Here is an 18,619-nt window from a genome sequence, read left to right as displayed (position 1 = left end):
GCAAAGATGGTGAAAATCAGGGCACATTGGTTATGAGTCCGGCACGATCATGACTGCACACTACGATCTGTGTTGGGGGGGCTAAGAGGAAATCTGGTTGGGAGGGATAGTGTTGACATTTGAAGTCCCTCTCTCTGAACAGATGTTTACTCTGTGACTACTAACAGCAGCTTCCTCTTAAAATGTCTTAAAAACTGCATCTCACTGATCTGTCCCACACTGCCAATATCTTCTTTCACACTAGGCCATGAAAACTAATCAGTTTGTCCCACAGGTGTCATCTTCAAGTGGTAATCATTTGTATTGGCATCAGCATCATCAACAATATTCAACATTTCAGCTGTATGGAAGTACTTTGAAGTGTAGTTTTTTTTAAATGCTTGTAAAGCAAAGATGATGGGAGGAGGATTAAAAAAAACCTCCTTTAACACAACCAATTTGATTGTGCATCTTAATAACTGTCATCCTGAAGCACTGAGAGTAGTAGTACTGAGAGGAGTAAGAACAAAAAAGCCTTGGCGGCAGCAAAAACCTGTCAGCAGCCTTTACTTCAGTCATTCAACAAGGCTCAGAAATATAGAAGCGACCACCCAAAAGTAAAAAAGCTTTACAAGATCATTGAATTCACTGCTCTTGATAACCAAGAGCCTTTTGGTGGGGTGGAAAATCTGGCTTCTGACAGGCTAATGAATAGCTTCTGAAAGCTAATAATGTACTTGGAGCAGTATCAGAATGACTTGGAAAATATAGGAAATTGGAAAAAAAACAACAATTGAGTGCTTCCTCAGTGACTACCAACATCAGTGCATGGCACTCAATTTGCAGATGAGTGGATGTCTGTCAACAGCCAGTACACTGATGCATCCCTACTTAAAAACATCCCTACAATTGAAGGGGTTCTAAAAATGTCATTTGAATTAGAATATCATGTATGGTGAAAATTATTCAAAATAAAACATCAGCTTTGAGGGAAAAAAATATTTATTACAAGCATCTTTACATCACAAAGCATTTAGCGGGTTATGTCAGAGCAAGGGTAGTGAGCAGGTAAGCGGGATACTGGAACATGTGGGTGTTACCGCCATTCATTTTGCATTTTCTACACAAGAGAGCATTTTGGTATACTGTATGTCATTGTCAACATTGTTACCTAGTAACATGGCACTTTGCTGTGAACAACACAATTAATGAAGTGGCACCTTCTCTGTTGTTCCTCATAAAATGTTGTAGAGGTCATTTTGGTTACCATAACAGATGCTGTTTTCTTACACTTCAAAACAATTCTTTGAACCACAGATATAAAAATACCAGTATTAAAATCTTAACTTAGTATATACATTATCATTTTTGCACTATAATAATGCATTAAATAATTATTTGGTTCTTTTCTACTTTCTACTTTATCAAGCTCTGTGTACACTGTGTTGCCATTTTAAGCCTACAAAGATGCTGCTGCAAATGTTTTAACAGAACACATTTTAAAAAGTCTGACTGGAAAATGCTCAACTTGATGAAAAAGTTAGTATAGTTGCCACTTTACAAACTTTGGGCCTAATTCACTGGTCCATGCATCATAATAGTGCTTAAGTCAAAAACTCCCATTGTTTAGGCCTAATTTATACATACACAAATAATACATTTCAACCAAGACCCAGTCTTACTTTTCCAACAGTTTGCAGTTGTCTGTTCTTTCATTAGATGAAGTATGATATGCATCGTGACATTTGTGAATAGACTTCCTGTTAAGAGTGCAATACTAATCATGTCCACATGGGTTGTTTTAAACATCCTTTTTAAGCAGAGATTTATCAGCGAAATGTACATCCAAAGAAAATCTGACTATTGCTTGGTGTAGTGCAGACTACAATGTAAAAACACTGTGCTGTTAAGAAATGATACAGTTTTTGGAGCGATGGCCCTTTCTGCGACCAGTCTGTGGACCATGAAACTGGGAAGAGAGGGCTGTAACCCTTGTTGGGTAGTCCTCAGCATAGTAACGTCCAACTGCTCGAGGTTGAGGGATTGGCTGGCCCAGAAAATAGCCCTCCTCCTCAGAGTCTGATGATGAGGAAGAGCAAGTAGAGCAACAGTCATCCTCATCTCTGTAAAGACCTGTGAACTGATCAACGCGTGGGTCTCCTGGAGCCAAACCCTGAGGCATAAAGTCAGATCTGGATTGGGGGTAGGCCATGGGTAGCCTATGAGCTGGATGCTGTAGAAGCATTGGATTACAAAGGGGATTTACCAGACCTTGCTGCTGGTTCTCATAGGGCCTCTGGACTTTCTCCAAAGGAACCATGTGAAGGTTGTTGTCTGATCGAGTCTTGCGGCTCCTGTGGTGCCGGCCTTGGCTGTGATGGTGGTGGTGATGCTTGCTACGTCCGTGGTGGCTTGCTGGGTGGCCTCTTTCTCGGGCCATTTCATCTGGGAGGTATACCCTCCTCTGTGGCTTCTCACTCATAGGATGTCGTCTAACATTGACATCAAACCCATCGTTATATCCATTGTCCACCGTGTCCTCTGAGAACTTGACCATCTGAGGAGGCCTGGATTGAGACTTGCTCCTTCTGAGAGCAGGGGCATGGACAAAGGAAGAAGGTAGACCTTCAGACTGTGGGGAAATAAGTCCTCCTGGTGCGCCTCCCCTCATTGCCATTGCTATCTCCTCGTCTCCCTTCTCCATGTTGAGGTTTAGAGAATTGGCACTGTGGTGAAGATGAGATGAATTAAAGGTTCCCATGTTGCTCATCTTCTCGCACTCGTCTGCCACTGAGGAATCTTGCATGGCAAGGGTGTAGACGATAGGTCTTTCCCTGCCATCTCCATCCACTGATGCACCTAAAAAGGACAAGACGGAGAAACACATTAAATGGCTGTTTGATTAAAAAAAAGGACAATTTTCAGCATGAGACTAATGGTCTTCTTACCAGTGATGTTTGAAAGTGCCAGGGAGTCCATGGAGTCTCCACCACCTTGTCCGACCTTTCTCAGCTCATCAGCGATACACTCAAGAGAGTCGTCATACCACTGCCTATTTTCTGTCCAGAAGGGCTGTCTTCCTGTTCCAGATTGGTCCTGATCCTGGTCTAAGTCCAGCTCTTGAATCTTTCTTGCACTGGCAGGACCCGGATGACTCCCGTAGGCTGAGTCCCCCATCCCATCCTGGGATTGTGCCCAGTACATTTCAGGCAGGTTCTTCTTGCTCATCAATCCAGGGCTGAGACTGTTGGCTCGAGATTGACTAGAAGTCTGGCTCTGGGTAGGACTTGCAGGGGTGGGAGAAGAAGCAGCTACCCTCATGGATGTTGAATCAGGCTTAAGCCAGGGGTCAGACACACTCATTACCCTGTTTCTGTCGCTGCTAGGGCTAGGAGATTTAAGGGATGGCTGCTGAAATTGGTGTAACATCCCACGGTCACCAAATTTGAGTAGGAGTTGGGTCATATAGTCATCATGCTGGGCCCACTCCTCTGGATCCTCCTCTCCACCAGCATCCTGCTCCTCCCGATCTCTCCAGAACCTCTCCTCCTCCAGGCCTAGATGGGCCAGCTTGCGCCCTACGATTCCAATATCACAGTCGGCATGTCCATCACCCTCTGCATCTCCAAACTTGTAATCAAAGGAGGGGATGGTAGCAGGGGGGTTAAGCACCTGCGACTGTCTCCACTGTTCAGCAGGCCTGCTACTCTTCCCCATCCGGACACTACGGCGGGATTCACGTGAACGGGCGGACTGGAAAGCAGAATCAGATGAGTCTGATGCATGGATATCTTCCCCTTGGCTGCAGGCCTTTGAGCAATAGATGCGGCCCTGCTTTGGAAGGAAAGGACAACCCAGCAATGAAGCCTTGCACTGGGCACAGCAGAAGCACTGGTCTGTGGCGTGCCAGTGTATACCTTCATAGGTCATCTGGGCATGGTCCACACCTAAAGCAGCATGGTATGAAGAGAAAAGTAGAATAGCATTAGGCAAAGTTTGAAAAGTTGCCAAAGGAAGACAGCTGCAAGATCTAATAGGCGATCTGCCAGCAGAGTAGCTCTTTATTCTAATCTGGCAATATTGGAACAAACAAACATTTAAAGCTGAGATCTTTCTTGCACATAAGAAATAAAACTCACCAATGTTTTCACCACAGGCCTCGCAGTACTCTGCATACAGTGACTCAAAGCAGCCACAGCAGTATGGCTTTCCATCTTTCATGATGTAGCGCTGCCCACCGAGCATTGTCTCGCACTCGAAACAGGCAAAGTGCTTCATGTGCCAGTGACGACCCTCTGCTTCAGTGCATTCATCTGAAAAGATGATCTAGTGGGGAACATCCAGACACACAGCCGTTAGTTCTTTGCAACTTGATGGACTTGGTACTTGCTATTCCATGGCTACTATGAATGGTCTTACCTCATCACAAGAAGAGCATCGAGGTTTGAGAAGCTCTGCGTGGTGTCTTCCACAGAGGATCTTGCCATTTTGGGAGAAGTAGATCAGATCCACCAGAAGCTCTTGACATGTGGCACACACGAAGCACGCGGGGTGCCAGCAAGGGCTCGGCCCTGCTCTGGAGGCAAAAATTGCCATCTCCCCTCCATTGATTCCTCCAGCACACTGATAATTGAACAAAACAACAGATGATCCATGAGATTTCTATTTCAGGCCTCTTGTTAAGCCAGCGCTTATTATTTATTATTAGTATATCTGGTGATTAGTGTGCTATCCTGGGAATTAAACCCTAGAGATTTACACAAAGACTAACACATAAGTGAATGACGTTTCAACACTGATTCGAGGTACAGTCATTGCCTATGACACATGAAGAATGCAACATAAACAAATCACTGATGATGGAGATACCTATTCAAACATATCACATATCAGCTGAGGTATCATTTGCAGCCAACAACAGGTGATTGTACTGTTAGTGCCAAAGGACATCCTACCATGATGCCACTCATAACAAAAATATAGTACTGCTACATACCAAAGGTAATGCAAGTTACTCTTAACAAGGACACAGAGACTAAGCTTGCTATTAAAATGTACAGATAAACTGCCCTTTCTTTCTGGCGAGAACTCTTTGCATTAATATGGGAGCAGATTCAAAACAGCTGATAAATCTAACAATTTCAGCATAAATGGTTTGGATGAAGACAAATGCAAACCAAGCAATCTACTGTCTGTCTTCGTTTAGTTTTTCTTTTAGCTTTAACAGAATACACTGGCCTTGATCCTGAGTGGAAAGATCATATATCTCCACAGAGATTGTCAGAGCATGTCGGAGCAAGCAATCAAAAGTCTTTATATAACCCAGCATAGCTGTGAGGCACCCATAAGCAGCTATAGGATAGCGTGACCAGCTGTTAACCATTATTACCGGGGTGGACAGACAGAGGCCTTGGATATGAAGGTGTTGTGTGTCCCTTTTAGTGTAGCACCAGGAAACTGGAGCCTGACAAATTGTGTGTGAATGTGTGCACAATTGTTGCTCTATGTGTTGTGTGTGTGTGTACTACCATGCATTCGTGATATATCCTTTTGAACACATAAGCATCTGCAGAATGCGTATAAATGTTTGCATGAGTGTATGAATGTGCACATGTGCGTAGGTGTGCCTGTATGAATGAGTGATTGGTAGGTTTATACAGTAAAAGTATGCATGTTTGTAGAGTATTTATGGACACATGCATGCTCAGTATGCCAATGAATGTGTGCTTATTGCTGTTCCTGTGTGACCTTGCATCCCTGTGGTAGCATCTGTGTTTGGGTGTTGATGGACTGCCTTTCCGGGGGAATTAGCATGGCTTGCCTGCTCTCATGGGATGCCTGGCAGAGGTTTACTCAATGGTCAGGGATTGGTTTGTCGGAAGCCACATAACACTAATATTGATAATTTGTCCGCAGAGAAAGGAAATGTTTCCAAAATAAGAACAAGGACAGCTGTAACAGCACTTGATGTTGTTTAAAATTCCATCACAAATCAAAAGTAGGAATTAGAGGTCAGGATTAAAGATTGTTACAAGCATTCTTCTTAAAGCTGCAACCACTGAGTCAAATGCATCCTAAAATGACTAGTTTGTCCAAAAAATCAAGACTCCTAAAAAACCTAGTTCCCCCTTTTTTTTGGCAGTACATGCTTACAGAATACAATTGAAGGGTCTTTTGGCCTCTACCCAGTGTATAATCCAATGACAAATTATGTAGCACCAACGGATACATCTATTATTCAAGTTCATTAACTTTCTTCAAAGTTTTCAGACAGATAAAGAAAGTTGCATTCCTCTCTCAAGAAAAGCCCTCAATCCAGCTGCATGCACTGAGCTTAGCTGTATCTAATTATACCATTTGATGTGGAATAATGTGCCACATACTGTGACTTGTTTGGAAAAAGTTGCCTTTTAAGACTGTAAGAGAAGTCCTTGTAAATCTGTACAGTTATTTATTTGTTGATGTATTCAGTGTATTGCTGTCTGTCATGCTGAGATGTAGATTGGTGGCAGGAAATTTGCAGGATTCCTCACAAGGAACTGGCTGCTCCGCTTGGCTTGAGCGTGAGCCTTCCAATTTCCCCGCTTCCCCTCTCGCCTTAATGAGGAGGTTTGTGCCCATGATTAAAACCATCACATTAGCCAATCAGGATTGTGCCTGGAGCGGCTCAGCAATGGGATGGCATAGTGGGTGTTAGCTGCTGGTGGTATAAATAACTTAGGACTCACAAGTTGTTTTCCTTGCAACTGATAGTATACCTTTATGAGAACTTAATGACGCTGGCGTTCCTGTGCATGCATGTTTGTGTGTGTGTGCGTGTTCATGGGTATCCACATGGGGGACCTACAGTTTCACAGCGTGTGTGTTGCAGAGCTCGGGGCAGGATCTTGGGTGTTCCTCTCCCAAGTGCCTCTCTCTTCCTCTGGGCACTGAACATATGAAGCTCCCTCTTTTCCTCTTCAGTGAGAGAGTGGCAGTAACGAAGCTGGTGAGAAAAGAAAGAGAAGAGAGAGTGGTGAGTTGACAAATCAAAAGAACAGAAGAGAGCAATTCACCAGGAGAAAAAACAGATAGAAAGAAAAGGGAGGGAGGAAAAACATTTAACTATTTCCAGTGATGCTCTGTCTTTCATTTCTCTTGATACCAATTTTCTTTCCTAGTCCGGATGCCCAGCTTAAACTCACTATACATCTGATATCAGGTTTAAAAGTATGTGTTATACAAGGAAACATACAAATTACTGACATTTCTAACTTCAACTAATATTATACTTTCTATGTTGACAAAATAATAGTTATTTGTACATGCATTGGCTTACATACTGATACATGTATCAATATCTGAATCAGACTGATACTGTTATCAGTACTGTTATCAGACCAATACTGGTATCAGTATCTGTATCAGACCAATGTTGGTATCAGTACCTGTGTTGGATGGATAACAGTATTAATATTAGTATCAAACCAATACTGGTATCTGTATCTGTATTGAACCAATACTAGGAGCTGTATCTGTATCAGACTGATACTGGTATCTTTTACTTCTCTTAGCTTAGGGAAAGTGTATGACATTATTCATGAAGTTGATATATGAATAGAAATGGGTTTGTTTGAAGCTAGTATCTATTTGTATCAAACAGGTATTGGTATTGGAACAACTGTCTTTCCTTTAAATTTTGGGGTAGAAACCTGATATTCGATACTGCAGTTTAGGCGATATCTGAGGCTGATACCAATATGATACTAGTACTAGTATTTGTATCAGTATCAGTGTCAGATCAGTACTAGTATCAGTTTTGGAACAAGTATCTATATTTTTTCCCCTTACATTTGGGGTTTTGTTTGACACTAAGTACCTTCATGGCTAGAAAAGGGTTTATATGAAGCAAATTCCTGCAAAGCCCAATGAAAGGATGGCACTCAAACCCTTTCTCCTGTGTTTAGAGTCGGTGATGAAGCCCCAGATAAAAGACCAAGACTATCCCAACATTTAGCTTGTTTTTTTTCTAAACAACATTAATTGATGATGGCATGTGAGCTCACACACTGCTTATCCCTTCCAATCACAGTTACACAAAGAATCCTCCAGCAGTTTGCCTCCTCAACCACCAGGTTTTGCCGACAAACATCATAAAACCTCTTACTCAAATACTGTGTAGTTGAGAGTCCCTACTGTGTATCTTCAGTGGGTGTGTGTGTGTACAGCGACCACCACCATCAGACAGTAGCCCCTCCCATGTTTCCCCTCTGGTGATAACCCCTGCAACATATCTTCAAATGTAAACTCTATTAACAGAGATGTGAAAGGAGTGCTGGTTTGCACACCATAAAGTGACTCTACAGAAGAGGCTGGCAGGTTTTTACTGTTACAGGAGAGGTGTTCTGTCAAACAGTGGAGGGAATGTTGCCATTGTTGTAGTTTTACAAGAGAGGCAACTTGTTAGGGCTTTACTCAGCTGCTGGCTTTAGTTGAGTTAGAACTGGGTGTAGTTTGAAATGCTGAATCTTATTGGTAATACGAAACCAAACTTTTAATTAACTTTTTCTTGATGAGTTGGTCACCAAGAAAAATGGTAAGAGCGAGAAATCTGAAATCTGTTGAGGGTGTGGAAATAATCAATAATGGGTGTGCTTCACCTTTAAACAAAACTATATCTTCTGCTACTCCTCTATATCCCATAACTTGAGTTTTGTACCAACACAATTCACTCCAACTACTTTTTGAGCCTCAACCTAAACTTCATATTTAAGGTCATACCCTTAAAGCTCCTGTGAGGAACTTTTGGTGCATTGATTTTGGTGCCCCCTTGTGGGAAAAACTATCCTTCCTGGTTCTTTGTAGATTGTTCTCCTGATAAATCTCATCCTATTTTCTTTTGATTGTCAAATAAATCCCTCTCTGGCTTTATCACAGGCCTGCTGTTAATCAATTCAGCTGACACCTACCCTGCAGCAGCAGTTACAGATCAAAAAAATAATGATACAGAAATAATAAGTCTTCATCCTGATGACCTTAATTGCTCTTGTGGGTGACAAAGATTCATTTTAGTCTGTTTCATAACCAACCTAATACCCCTCACAGGAGCTTTAAACTGGCTTTAATTTCTTTCCACTGACAGCTCATCTACTTTAAACTTGATCCTAAATTCAAACTCTAAACTCCTTTAGCAATTTTACTTTAAGTGCTTATCTGTATTTTGACTATCACGTCTTATAGTTTGATTTGCTTACTGTATTTTGTGAATGGTATTTTGAAATGTTAAACTGAAAAAATTGCCGCACAATTTTAACAACTCACCAACTTCAGGAGGGTGGAAGCACAGAAACTGTCCTCTTAGGAATAAGAGATGAACAGTTGAAACATAAATTGACTTCCAGGTAGAGTTTAAATCCAACTTTTAACTTTTTGGCAGTGTATCATATACTTTCTTCTTTCTGCATCTGGATATAGGGAAGCAACTTCTGCTTCCTATACTGCAGCAGACTGTTCCTCTCTTCTCTCTCTCTCTCTCTCTCTCACACCCTGTCCGTGTCTCTCTCTCATCATCCCTACCTCATTGTCATGTGGCGGCAGCTGGTAGAGGAGCTGTCTGATCCTGTGCTTCTCTCCAGGACTGTTCACGTACGGCACCTTATCCTCCGGTAGACAGGAGAAATACATCTGCACCTGTGGACAATGACAGATATGTGAACTCTGGGGAGCAGTGGAGAAAACAAGAGAAGGAGAGAGGCTTCTCATCTTTTCCTTTAGATCAGGCAGAGAACGTGTCAATCTCAATCTAGCAACAGGCACTTGACTGTGAAATATCTCCACATGTTGGAGGCAGCCAGGTAATGGAAATGCTGATTCCTCCTGACAGGGGGGCAAAAACACATTGGGAAGATTGTGTTGCATTTCCAGGAAACAAATACAGAAAACTTGAGTGAAATACGCAGAACGTGTGTATCTTAGAGGCACACAAATAATGTGATATAAAAATCCACAGCCAGATGTTAGGCATCAACATGTGGCACTGGTAATCTGTTACTAGGGCACAGGGAACAGAGTGTCTGTACACGACCCTGTTAGACCTAGAAGCACGCCTGCTATTAGTAAACAGGTTTCCCATCATCCCCAGGAGGAAATTTTCACCTCTAGAAACTACAACTGCAAAGTAGTACACATGTTTTTTGCAGTTCTTTTGGAGCCTGGATTTACCTGGCACTACTTTTAAAGATGTATAAAGTAATCTAGGTGGTAGCTATAGGACAACAAAGGGGGTGAAAAACAGGCAGGAGTCTAACCTGCTCAGGCCTGAGTCCTGGTGGCACCCAAGCGTACTCCTCCAACGCACAACCAGAGTCATCATCCGATGTAGAGCTCCTCTGGAACCCCACCGATATCTTCCCCATCTTCCCCCCAATGCGAGGCTCCATCTCCAGGCCTCGAGAAGAGGGACGCTCCCCTCTTTCACCACGCTCCAGGTTCATCATAGACTGGCGCTGTGGATAAAAAAGAGGAGATTTAGTAAAGACATTTTCATAATCCAGCAATCTATTCTTCAGTTTCTCTTTATATCCTTTAAATGCCTCATAAGGACCAGCTCTGATACTGCTGTTTGTTTTAATCTCCATGTTTCTCAACTTGACTTCATTAAAACAGCCAGAATAAGTGCAGAGAGGCTGTTACTTTGAAAAAGGAAAATGAGAAGCTTCTCGTTGTCATATCACATTTTGATCCACGTGTGAGTATGACTAATATATTATTTTCTATGATGCACAACGTCATCATTTCCTTTGATGATCCATGACAGAACAGTGCTCTAAAAAGCCCTCCAAACACAGCCTGTCAGTCTTCAAAAGGATCTGAAGACACACTTAGGGTGATTCATAATGGAAAGCGATAGCAGAATTTTCCATTCTGTGCACTATATCACAACCATACATGACATCAACCATACCTCATATTGCATAGAGGAAATAAGGAACCAATGAGTGCATTTCATAAAATTAAAGACCTCGTTGAGACACTTTACTGCATCCGTGAGTGAACATACATCCAGTACATTTCCTTTCACAGTTCTTTCAACTTAAGACTTTAATGCTCTAAAATTCCAGCTGTTCTCCACCAAACATCTGTTGCTCTTATCTAGAGTGCTATAAAGTGCCTAAAGTTATGAGACACGAGAAAGCAGCCCGTCTCTTTGGGATAGGACAGTGATTTACAGCTATTTAAAGGGCATGACTACCCCAAAAATGGACAACTGTGGTCAGGAAAATGCAAGAGCATGAGAAATATAAGAGAGATGCAATTTCTAAAGCGTCACAACAATAAGTGTACTTTGGCTTTCAGTGCACTCCTGAACGCTTTTTCCCCTCCCTCTTCACGAACTGATAACTGTGGAACTGTTGGATTTATAGGCATCAGTCAGTCTTGTCATTGTGTGTCTGCCACCTTCAGAAGTAGCCCTCTTATCTCAGCAGACATGTTCCCCAGAGGCCTCTCAGCCTGATAATGCACTTCAGTCCCAAGGTGATGACACAGCCACTTGCGATCTTGCCGCGCTCTGCTCTGCTTCTTTGACATGCAAATATCCACCAGAATAGCACTTGTTTGGGTAAAAACAGAATGTTCACACAGGCCCTCCAAACTTCACTTTTCTTTGATCTTCTACAGAAAAGTGGTACTATGAGGGACATTAGGGTCCTGATTGCTTCAATTGAGCAGTATTATGCCTGTTAACTGTGACTGTGGAGCAATCATGTAAACTCATTTAGAACAATGCTTGTGCCAGGTGATAATCAGATTCTTAGGGACTGTATGAAAATAACTGGGGCGGGAAAAAGGGTTGAACTAATCAGTTTAATAAAGAATGTAATTAAATATAAAAAATCGTATTTCACCACAAGAATCATTGTCATGTTTGTAGTTGTTTTGACAACTCTTTACTATTCAATATGTTGTAGGTTTACTACAAATTGTTCTAATGTCCCTTTTGAGTGAGAGTGAATTGATTGTCTTGATAAAGCTATCGAGTACAAAGTTACTGTGGCAACAACAAAGCAGGAAATGTAACAATAGGATATAATTCAATATGATTCGTCACAATCAGATGCAATATGATTCAATAATATGACCGATACACTACAGTATGATACGACATGCTATGCTTCAATAAGCTGCGGTGCGATAGGAATGACACCACATGACAAAATATTTTACAATAACACACTATACCTATATTTACTGACCCTAGAGAGAATTTAAAGTCTAGTGCTGTATATTTAACCACATTAGATATTTTGTGCAGCAAACACTTTTATGTAGGTTATAGGTTTGTTTACATTATATTATCCTGGCTCCCTTACCTTCCCGCTAATTTATCTAAAGTCCTTTATTAGATCAAAGTAAAACTGTTATTTGATGACAGGAATTGTTGTTATAGTAATAATAAACTCACTTTTACATTTTTTTAAAAAAATGTTTCAAAACACATAGTTTTTCTATTACTAGCTTTTGGTATTATCAATCAACTGAGGTTGGGTGGCTTTGACAAAGACAAAATGACTTAACTAATCAGAGGTATCTTGAAAATGTAACTTAATTAGGAATCTATATAAAAAAGAAATATGTTTTTTTTTTATTTATAAAAACAGAGTTATCTGTTTTTGCAAATGAACTCTGTTCTTACATTCTCCTCCCAGAATATCCTCTTCACTAAAGCCCTCTCTAAAGGCTGCATCACAATCCAAACACTGCAGCTCCCCATCCTTGTAGAAAGTCAACTCCCTCAGCTTACCCTCAAGGCCTCCCCCCCTGCACCATGTACTTGTATGTACTCCAACAACAGGACAAATGTAGTATTCCCATGATTAGCATACAGTTGAAGGAAGCCTCAGGCCTCAAAACACAGAATTTACAGATTAGAAATGCTGTTAAAAGTCAAACCGAATCTCTTATCACATAACAAAGGGGTATATGAGTGTTGCTTTGTTCTTTAGTGACTAATCTATCAGGTTTTATGGTGGGATAGATAATGCTATCAGTCAGAAGCTTTCTTTACCTATTTTGTTTTATCTTGTCTAACCCGGTTAGGACCAGTAAGTGATGCAATTAGATGAGGACATTTTTCCCTCTGAGATTACTCTGAGCTGCATTTGAACAGCACCATGGTGTCTCCAAAGATGTGTTTTCAGCTTGCAGTTCAGAATAATTAACAGTTGATGTTTTTGATTTTATTTCAGCTTGAAAAAATACTACACAATGAGTTAACTGTCAGAAAAGGCAATGGAGTGACTGTTCAATGGATCCATTATTTTTAAATCTGGTTTGGTAATCGTTCATCCGCTCCTCTAATGGTTTCTTCCCTCCAACTCTCCTGCATCTCATCCCAAAAGCAACCAGGGGAAAGGTGACTGTGGATTCCTGAGCCAACGTACACATCAACTCGCATTACACCATGTCACCCATTGGCAACAACACAATGGCGGTCTTTGTCAACAACAAAAACAAAACGTCCAACAACTCCTTCTTCAAACCCAGGCCGCCTGGAAATGTGACAGGGGGGGGTTAGAGAGGTCAAAAAGGGAAACTTTTTTGAAAAAGGCATTTAAGGAGTCACAACATTGAGTCTGTGTAAACATGGGCAAGCTAACGGTTAATCTTATGCCCCTCACACTCACTCTGACACTTTTCAAGCACTCTCCTTTACTGAGTTCTAAAACACGTCACTTTCAAATGAACACAACTCTTGTCAACTAAAGGAATACATTCTTATATACAGAGATGTAAAACTCAAGCAGATTTTCCCACTGTATCTTGAGCATATATGGAAACCTTGGAGTGCTCACTGAAACCAAAACCGCTGAAAAAGCCAATTTTTCTAAACTTCACTGCATTTGTTATTTTTGGAAAACCATTAAATAGTAGAGTTCAAAGGCCGAGGTCATCCCTCTTTGACTGGCTAAGAGTGTTATTGTAAGGCCAAATGGGTGTCAGGGGGTGCACGAGAGACTTAACACAGCTGGAGTGAGACCACCTGCACAGACACAAAAATACAGTCTATACACACAGACACAAGATGAACACATACATCCAAACACTGCATCAAAACAGAGCAGTACAGACTTGTAGCACTTTAATCTTGAGATTATTTTAGCAAGCTCGTTTCCATCACTAAAATTCTCCCAAAATCCACTGCATGCAAGTTTCAGGAAGTGTAATCATCTCTTTTGCTCTTACCTCCAGGAAAAGCATCTTCAAGTCCGCCTTCACATAAAGCTTTCATTCACATAAGAAATCCCCAGGTCACACAGCACTCAAGTTTTTGGCAACATGTCTGCAGCATCAAATTCAACTGATCCAAGTCTTAATCAGATCCAGATCCTATTCAGCCAGGAAGTATTCCCCAAACGTATCAGCCTTTTGAATGTAAACTTGGAAAAAAAAACGGGTTGCAGCTTTTTTTAAGATCTAAAACTTTGAGGTCCAAAGAGGAGAGAGGAGGGCAGAGAGGTGTCGTCTCTATCTGGAGTGTCTCTGATCCCGGTGAGTGTGTGGGATTGAGTGCATGTGTCTCTCTGTGTGTGTGCTCATGAGGCAGCCAAGCCATGTCAGCCCCTCCCTCATTCCACCCCTCCAGAGCAAATCGCCTGCCACCGCTCTTCAATCACACACACTCTCCAGAGTCACCCCACCTATCTCTACACCCCTTCCTCCCAACAGAGTGACATCAGGCCCTACAACCCCACCCCAAGAGCGCTCAATGACATGTCCTCTCTGTCTAAACCTTTCTCAATTTTTTTGGTCTACAAGCCAGACAGTCATTAACTGCCTTTAAAAAAAAGAGAGTGATTCTAAACCTTCAAATGGGACTTCATTGATACAATCACCACAATATCACTGCTCTTTCTGACCTCTCAAGACAAATTCTCACTGAGGAATGACTGCACTCGGCCTCCTTTGTCATCAAATGGTTCATAGGGTCATTGCTCCTCTCTTGTTTTGCTCCAATAATGTCACATGAATCTCTTCTCAACTACTACTTGGATCACATGACTATTATAATGCGTGTTATTGGCCCAGCTGCTCTTTTATCAGAACCAATTCTTGAGAATATTGACAATTCTGAGCTTTACTGAAATATTAGTGAAGCCTCTTTTAGGACAATGGATTAAAGTAGTGAAGTTAAAAAAATTGTGCTACTTTTGTCAAGACATTAGTTAGCTTTAATGCTAGATGACTTTCTATTGGCCATTAAGTACACATGAAATAGACCCTGGCTATCTGTCTGTGTTGAGTTTCCATGCTTACATTCTTCAAAACTGCAAAGTGCAATTTTAGACTCAGAGTATTGGACAGAATCCAATTGTAGCTTTGTCTTTGGTCTCCTCCAACTCCTGAGAGATACTTTTACTTATGCCTGGTTAATGCATCTGTGTTCTGTGAGCACTACAAACTTCTGCATTAGAGTGTCCTCTGCAAGACCCCACACAAACACTCGCCAGCAGTGCGATTTTAATGCTAGTCATATTACCAGTTTACAAAAATAACTGCTGGTTTCAGCAAAAAAAATTATGCTAGCAAGAAAACAACAGCAAAGAGCTGAATGATGCTACTGAGTACATTTGGGTAGCTGCATATGGTCTTTGTTTGTTTTCATAATAACACTTCCCTCTGTGGGCATCTCTACCTCAAAGTTTTTGAGTTAAATGTTGACTACACTTCCTCACAACCTAGTCCAATCAATCTCCAGAGGTTCTCACGCAGGGGATGTCTGCTCATCCTGTCACCAGCACCGCCACCCCCTTCCTATTTTGGAGATCTGAATGAGTGAGAGAGGTCCCCTGTCCTCATCTCTCACTTCAGCCAATCACAATGGCGTTATTGTCAGAGAGCACTTCACTCCAGGAAACTCCCTGACAGTCCCCTAGAAGAAGTGATGAGTTTCTATTCTGAAATTCAACATCCAACTTGAGGAAAGGATTGCGTTCCTCGATACGCATGATGAAAGTTTCATGCAGTTAATCTAGACAAGATTTCCACCATCTGTCACTGTGAAAGACTGAAAAGCGCCAACAGCTTCATGTAAAGAGTCTAAAATGACAAATGAGTTTACTCAATTGTCCAGCAGACAAAGACACCCTCTCCCCTGACAACCCCCCAATGTGACTTTTGGAAATGGCAACAAAGCTGTTTGTCACACGCCAAGATACCTGTTACAAATGAGAAAGGACTAGCTTAGAAACAAAAGACAGACCAAGAGATCCTCCGTGTGCAGAGACATGGCTTTTTTTTTTTACATACTCTGCCTTCACAGGTTTCTTTCCTGGCATGCTGACAGCTGTTTGAAATCAACTGAGAGGAGCTTGGCAGTCCAGTCAGAGGGTTAACCTTTCAGAAAAGCTCTCAAATTTTCCAGGGGTATTGGCTCCCCTCAGCAAACCCTCCAAACGATCTGCATTGAGTTTCCTGAGATATATATCTGGATATGTGTTTCGAAAAGCTCTGGAACAGACAAGTTCTTGATTCAGATGATAGAAAAGACAATGTGTGGGCGAGGAATGCTCTGGCGTGAATAGAGGACAGGTCAGAGGATGAGTGGCTTTATCCCACACAATAGGCAGATATCGGCCCTCCAGACTCGGCCTGGGCTTGCGGCCAGAGAGTCATGGTTCTATAGAGAAACACAAGAGGACAGTTGACCTTGCTGTCTCTTCTGCTTCCTCCCTGAAGGAAGCCGAGGGTGTGATGGTGCAGAAATGATCTCAAGTTCTCCAAATGCAGCTGTCATGTTGGCGAAGGAGGTGTCAGATTGTTTATCTTTACCACCAAAGAAACGCTTCTGTTACTTACTTCCCAAAATAAACCAAGATTTTAATGGATCTTTACCATTACGTGGCGAAGATGTGATGTCATTGGACTTGCGCTGAAAGCATGAACCCTGGCCTCATTCATATGTCTGAGGCTAATGAGAAGGAACTAACTAATGGAGGGTTTATGCAATGACCTTTGACCTCAGCTAATACAAAGTACAAACACATGATGCAAACATAGTGCATATGCACCATTACAACATTTTCCCAAGGGCTTGATGGACTTTAAATTTGTCCTTTTTTAATTGTAGAAACTTGACATACCAATTCAAATTTTACACATCAGCTTTGCCGACCAATAGATCGACTCTTAAAGGGCTGGGGAAAACATTCAGACTTTAAAGGAAAAGTAAGGCTGATTCGAAGAAAGAACCTCTGGCTGATATCCAGCATTTGATAAAAGGGCATTTTATGCTAAAAATATGAGTCTAACTTTAAACCAAGGCGAGTCAGAAATAATTATGATGAAACCTTTTGATCAACTCACTCAAAGGACTTTTGGAGCAGATTTTTCTTTCCTTGGCAACAGCTTGGACTAGTGCTCAGACAAGATCTAGTGGCCTTTTCTTTACTCAAAATCCAAGACTAAGTCTGGACTACTATCTGGCTGCACACACACTCTAACACATACCAGGCACACTTACTCACCCCTGCTGGCAGCACATTTCATTTATCTATTGGAACTGAACTCGACCGGTGGATTGGCCTTTTCTTAACCTTTATTGTGCAAAGCAGACGTGCTCGTTTCCCCAGTGCTGTGCTTCATTTTCATTTATAATGGTCATTCACACCTGGATACAACTACAAGTACTGTGTTTCATCCCCAGGAGGCACGAGGGGGTTTAACCGATCCCTTCGAATGCAAATATTGGGGGAGACGTCCCTCTGGTTGTTCAAAACAGAAATCAACAAGGACAGTGACATGTCTCAACTTGTTAAGGGACAGTTTGTCAGAAAGAGCCAGACTCAAATAAGAGGCATCTCTTGATGTTTAAGTAACTAGAAGTGCACGCTGAAATATAAAGGACTGTAAATAGATCATAACCATAGAGAAGATTAAAACTTATAAGTCTTTAAATACTTTACAAAACAATTCAAACATTCCACTTTCATTTGTAAGACCATGTATTTGACAGAAATGTTAATAAACGTGATAACACATATAGACACAGTAAGGATGTCCTCTTGTTACCTGACAGTTGCAATTGCCCTTTAAATAGGTTGGTCAAGACAAGGGTATGCGTAAAATGAACTGTGTAAAGTCACATAAATAAATCTTAAGGTAAGCGCCAGTTTAGCTCAGAGGTTAAATATTATTATATACATATGTAAAGAGGCTATAGTCCTTGAAGTGGGAGGCCTGGATTCAATCTGGATCCGCAACTTGAGGTACAGCAAGAGATTGACATCAAAAGACCAAAGAATTGAAATATGGCTTCAACAAAGCTGAGAATGCAAAACAAATCATTCACTTCTGGGGCATTTCAAATGTTGAACGTGAAACTTGGTTGTACAGTAATGACAGACTCTATTCACTTTAATTGTATTTTGAATATTTTCTCCCATATGGCCAAGTATCTATTCGAATAGTTTATTCTTAATAATACTTTCTGCACATTAAAACCCAAAAGAAAAATCAATATGTATCTTTTAAGTAAATAATTGTGTTTACTCCACATTTGAATCAGCAATGTGCCCAAAATTGGAAAAATCACCCGAAAAGTATCCACTTCCCAAAAAGACCCCTCAGATCCAGACCTGAATGTTCATCTGTCATTACTTCC

General features: G+C 41.4%; 1 protein-coding gene across 2 annotated transcripts in view; it reads right to left on the bottom strand.

The window, feature by feature from the left end:
- Positions 1 to 963: 963 nt before the first annotated feature.
- Positions 964 to 18,619, bottom strand: part of prickle1b (prickle homolog 1b) — a 31,761-nt gene continuing 14,105 nt past the window's right edge. The window contains exons 2-8 of one of the 2 annotated variants that reach the window (XM_034673496.1): positions 10,266 to 10,463; positions 9,535 to 9,648; positions 6,827 to 6,964; positions 4,399 to 4,602; positions 4,119 to 4,305; positions 2,928 to 3,926; positions 964 to 2,838 (exon numbers count right to left, since the gene is read on the bottom strand). In XM_034673496.1, the coding sequence (XP_034529387.1) occupies positions 1,886 to 2,838; positions 2,928 to 3,926; positions 4,119 to 4,305; positions 4,399 to 4,602; positions 6,827 to 6,964; positions 9,535 to 9,648; positions 10,266 to 10,454 (2,784 nt within the window). In that variant the 5' untranslated portion in view covers positions 10,455 to 10,463 and the 3' untranslated portion in view covers positions 964 to 1,885. Of the gene's footprint in view, positions 2,839 to 2,927; positions 3,927 to 4,118; positions 4,306 to 4,398; positions 4,603 to 6,512; positions 6,672 to 6,826; positions 6,965 to 9,534; positions 9,649 to 10,265; positions 10,464 to 18,619 lie in introns of those variants that run through there. The other variant, XM_034673497.1, reaches the window with a different exon arrangement.

This window comes from Notolabrus celidotus, chromosome 21, assembly GCF_009762535.1.
Source record: "Notolabrus celidotus isolate fNotCel1 chromosome 21, fNotCel1.pri, whole genome shotgun sequence".
Taxonomy (NCBI): domain Eukaryota; kingdom Metazoa; phylum Chordata; class Actinopteri; order Labriformes; family Labridae; genus Notolabrus; species Notolabrus celidotus.
Note: the sequence above shows the minus strand (reverse complement) of the source record. Positions and strands in the feature narration are given on the sequence as shown.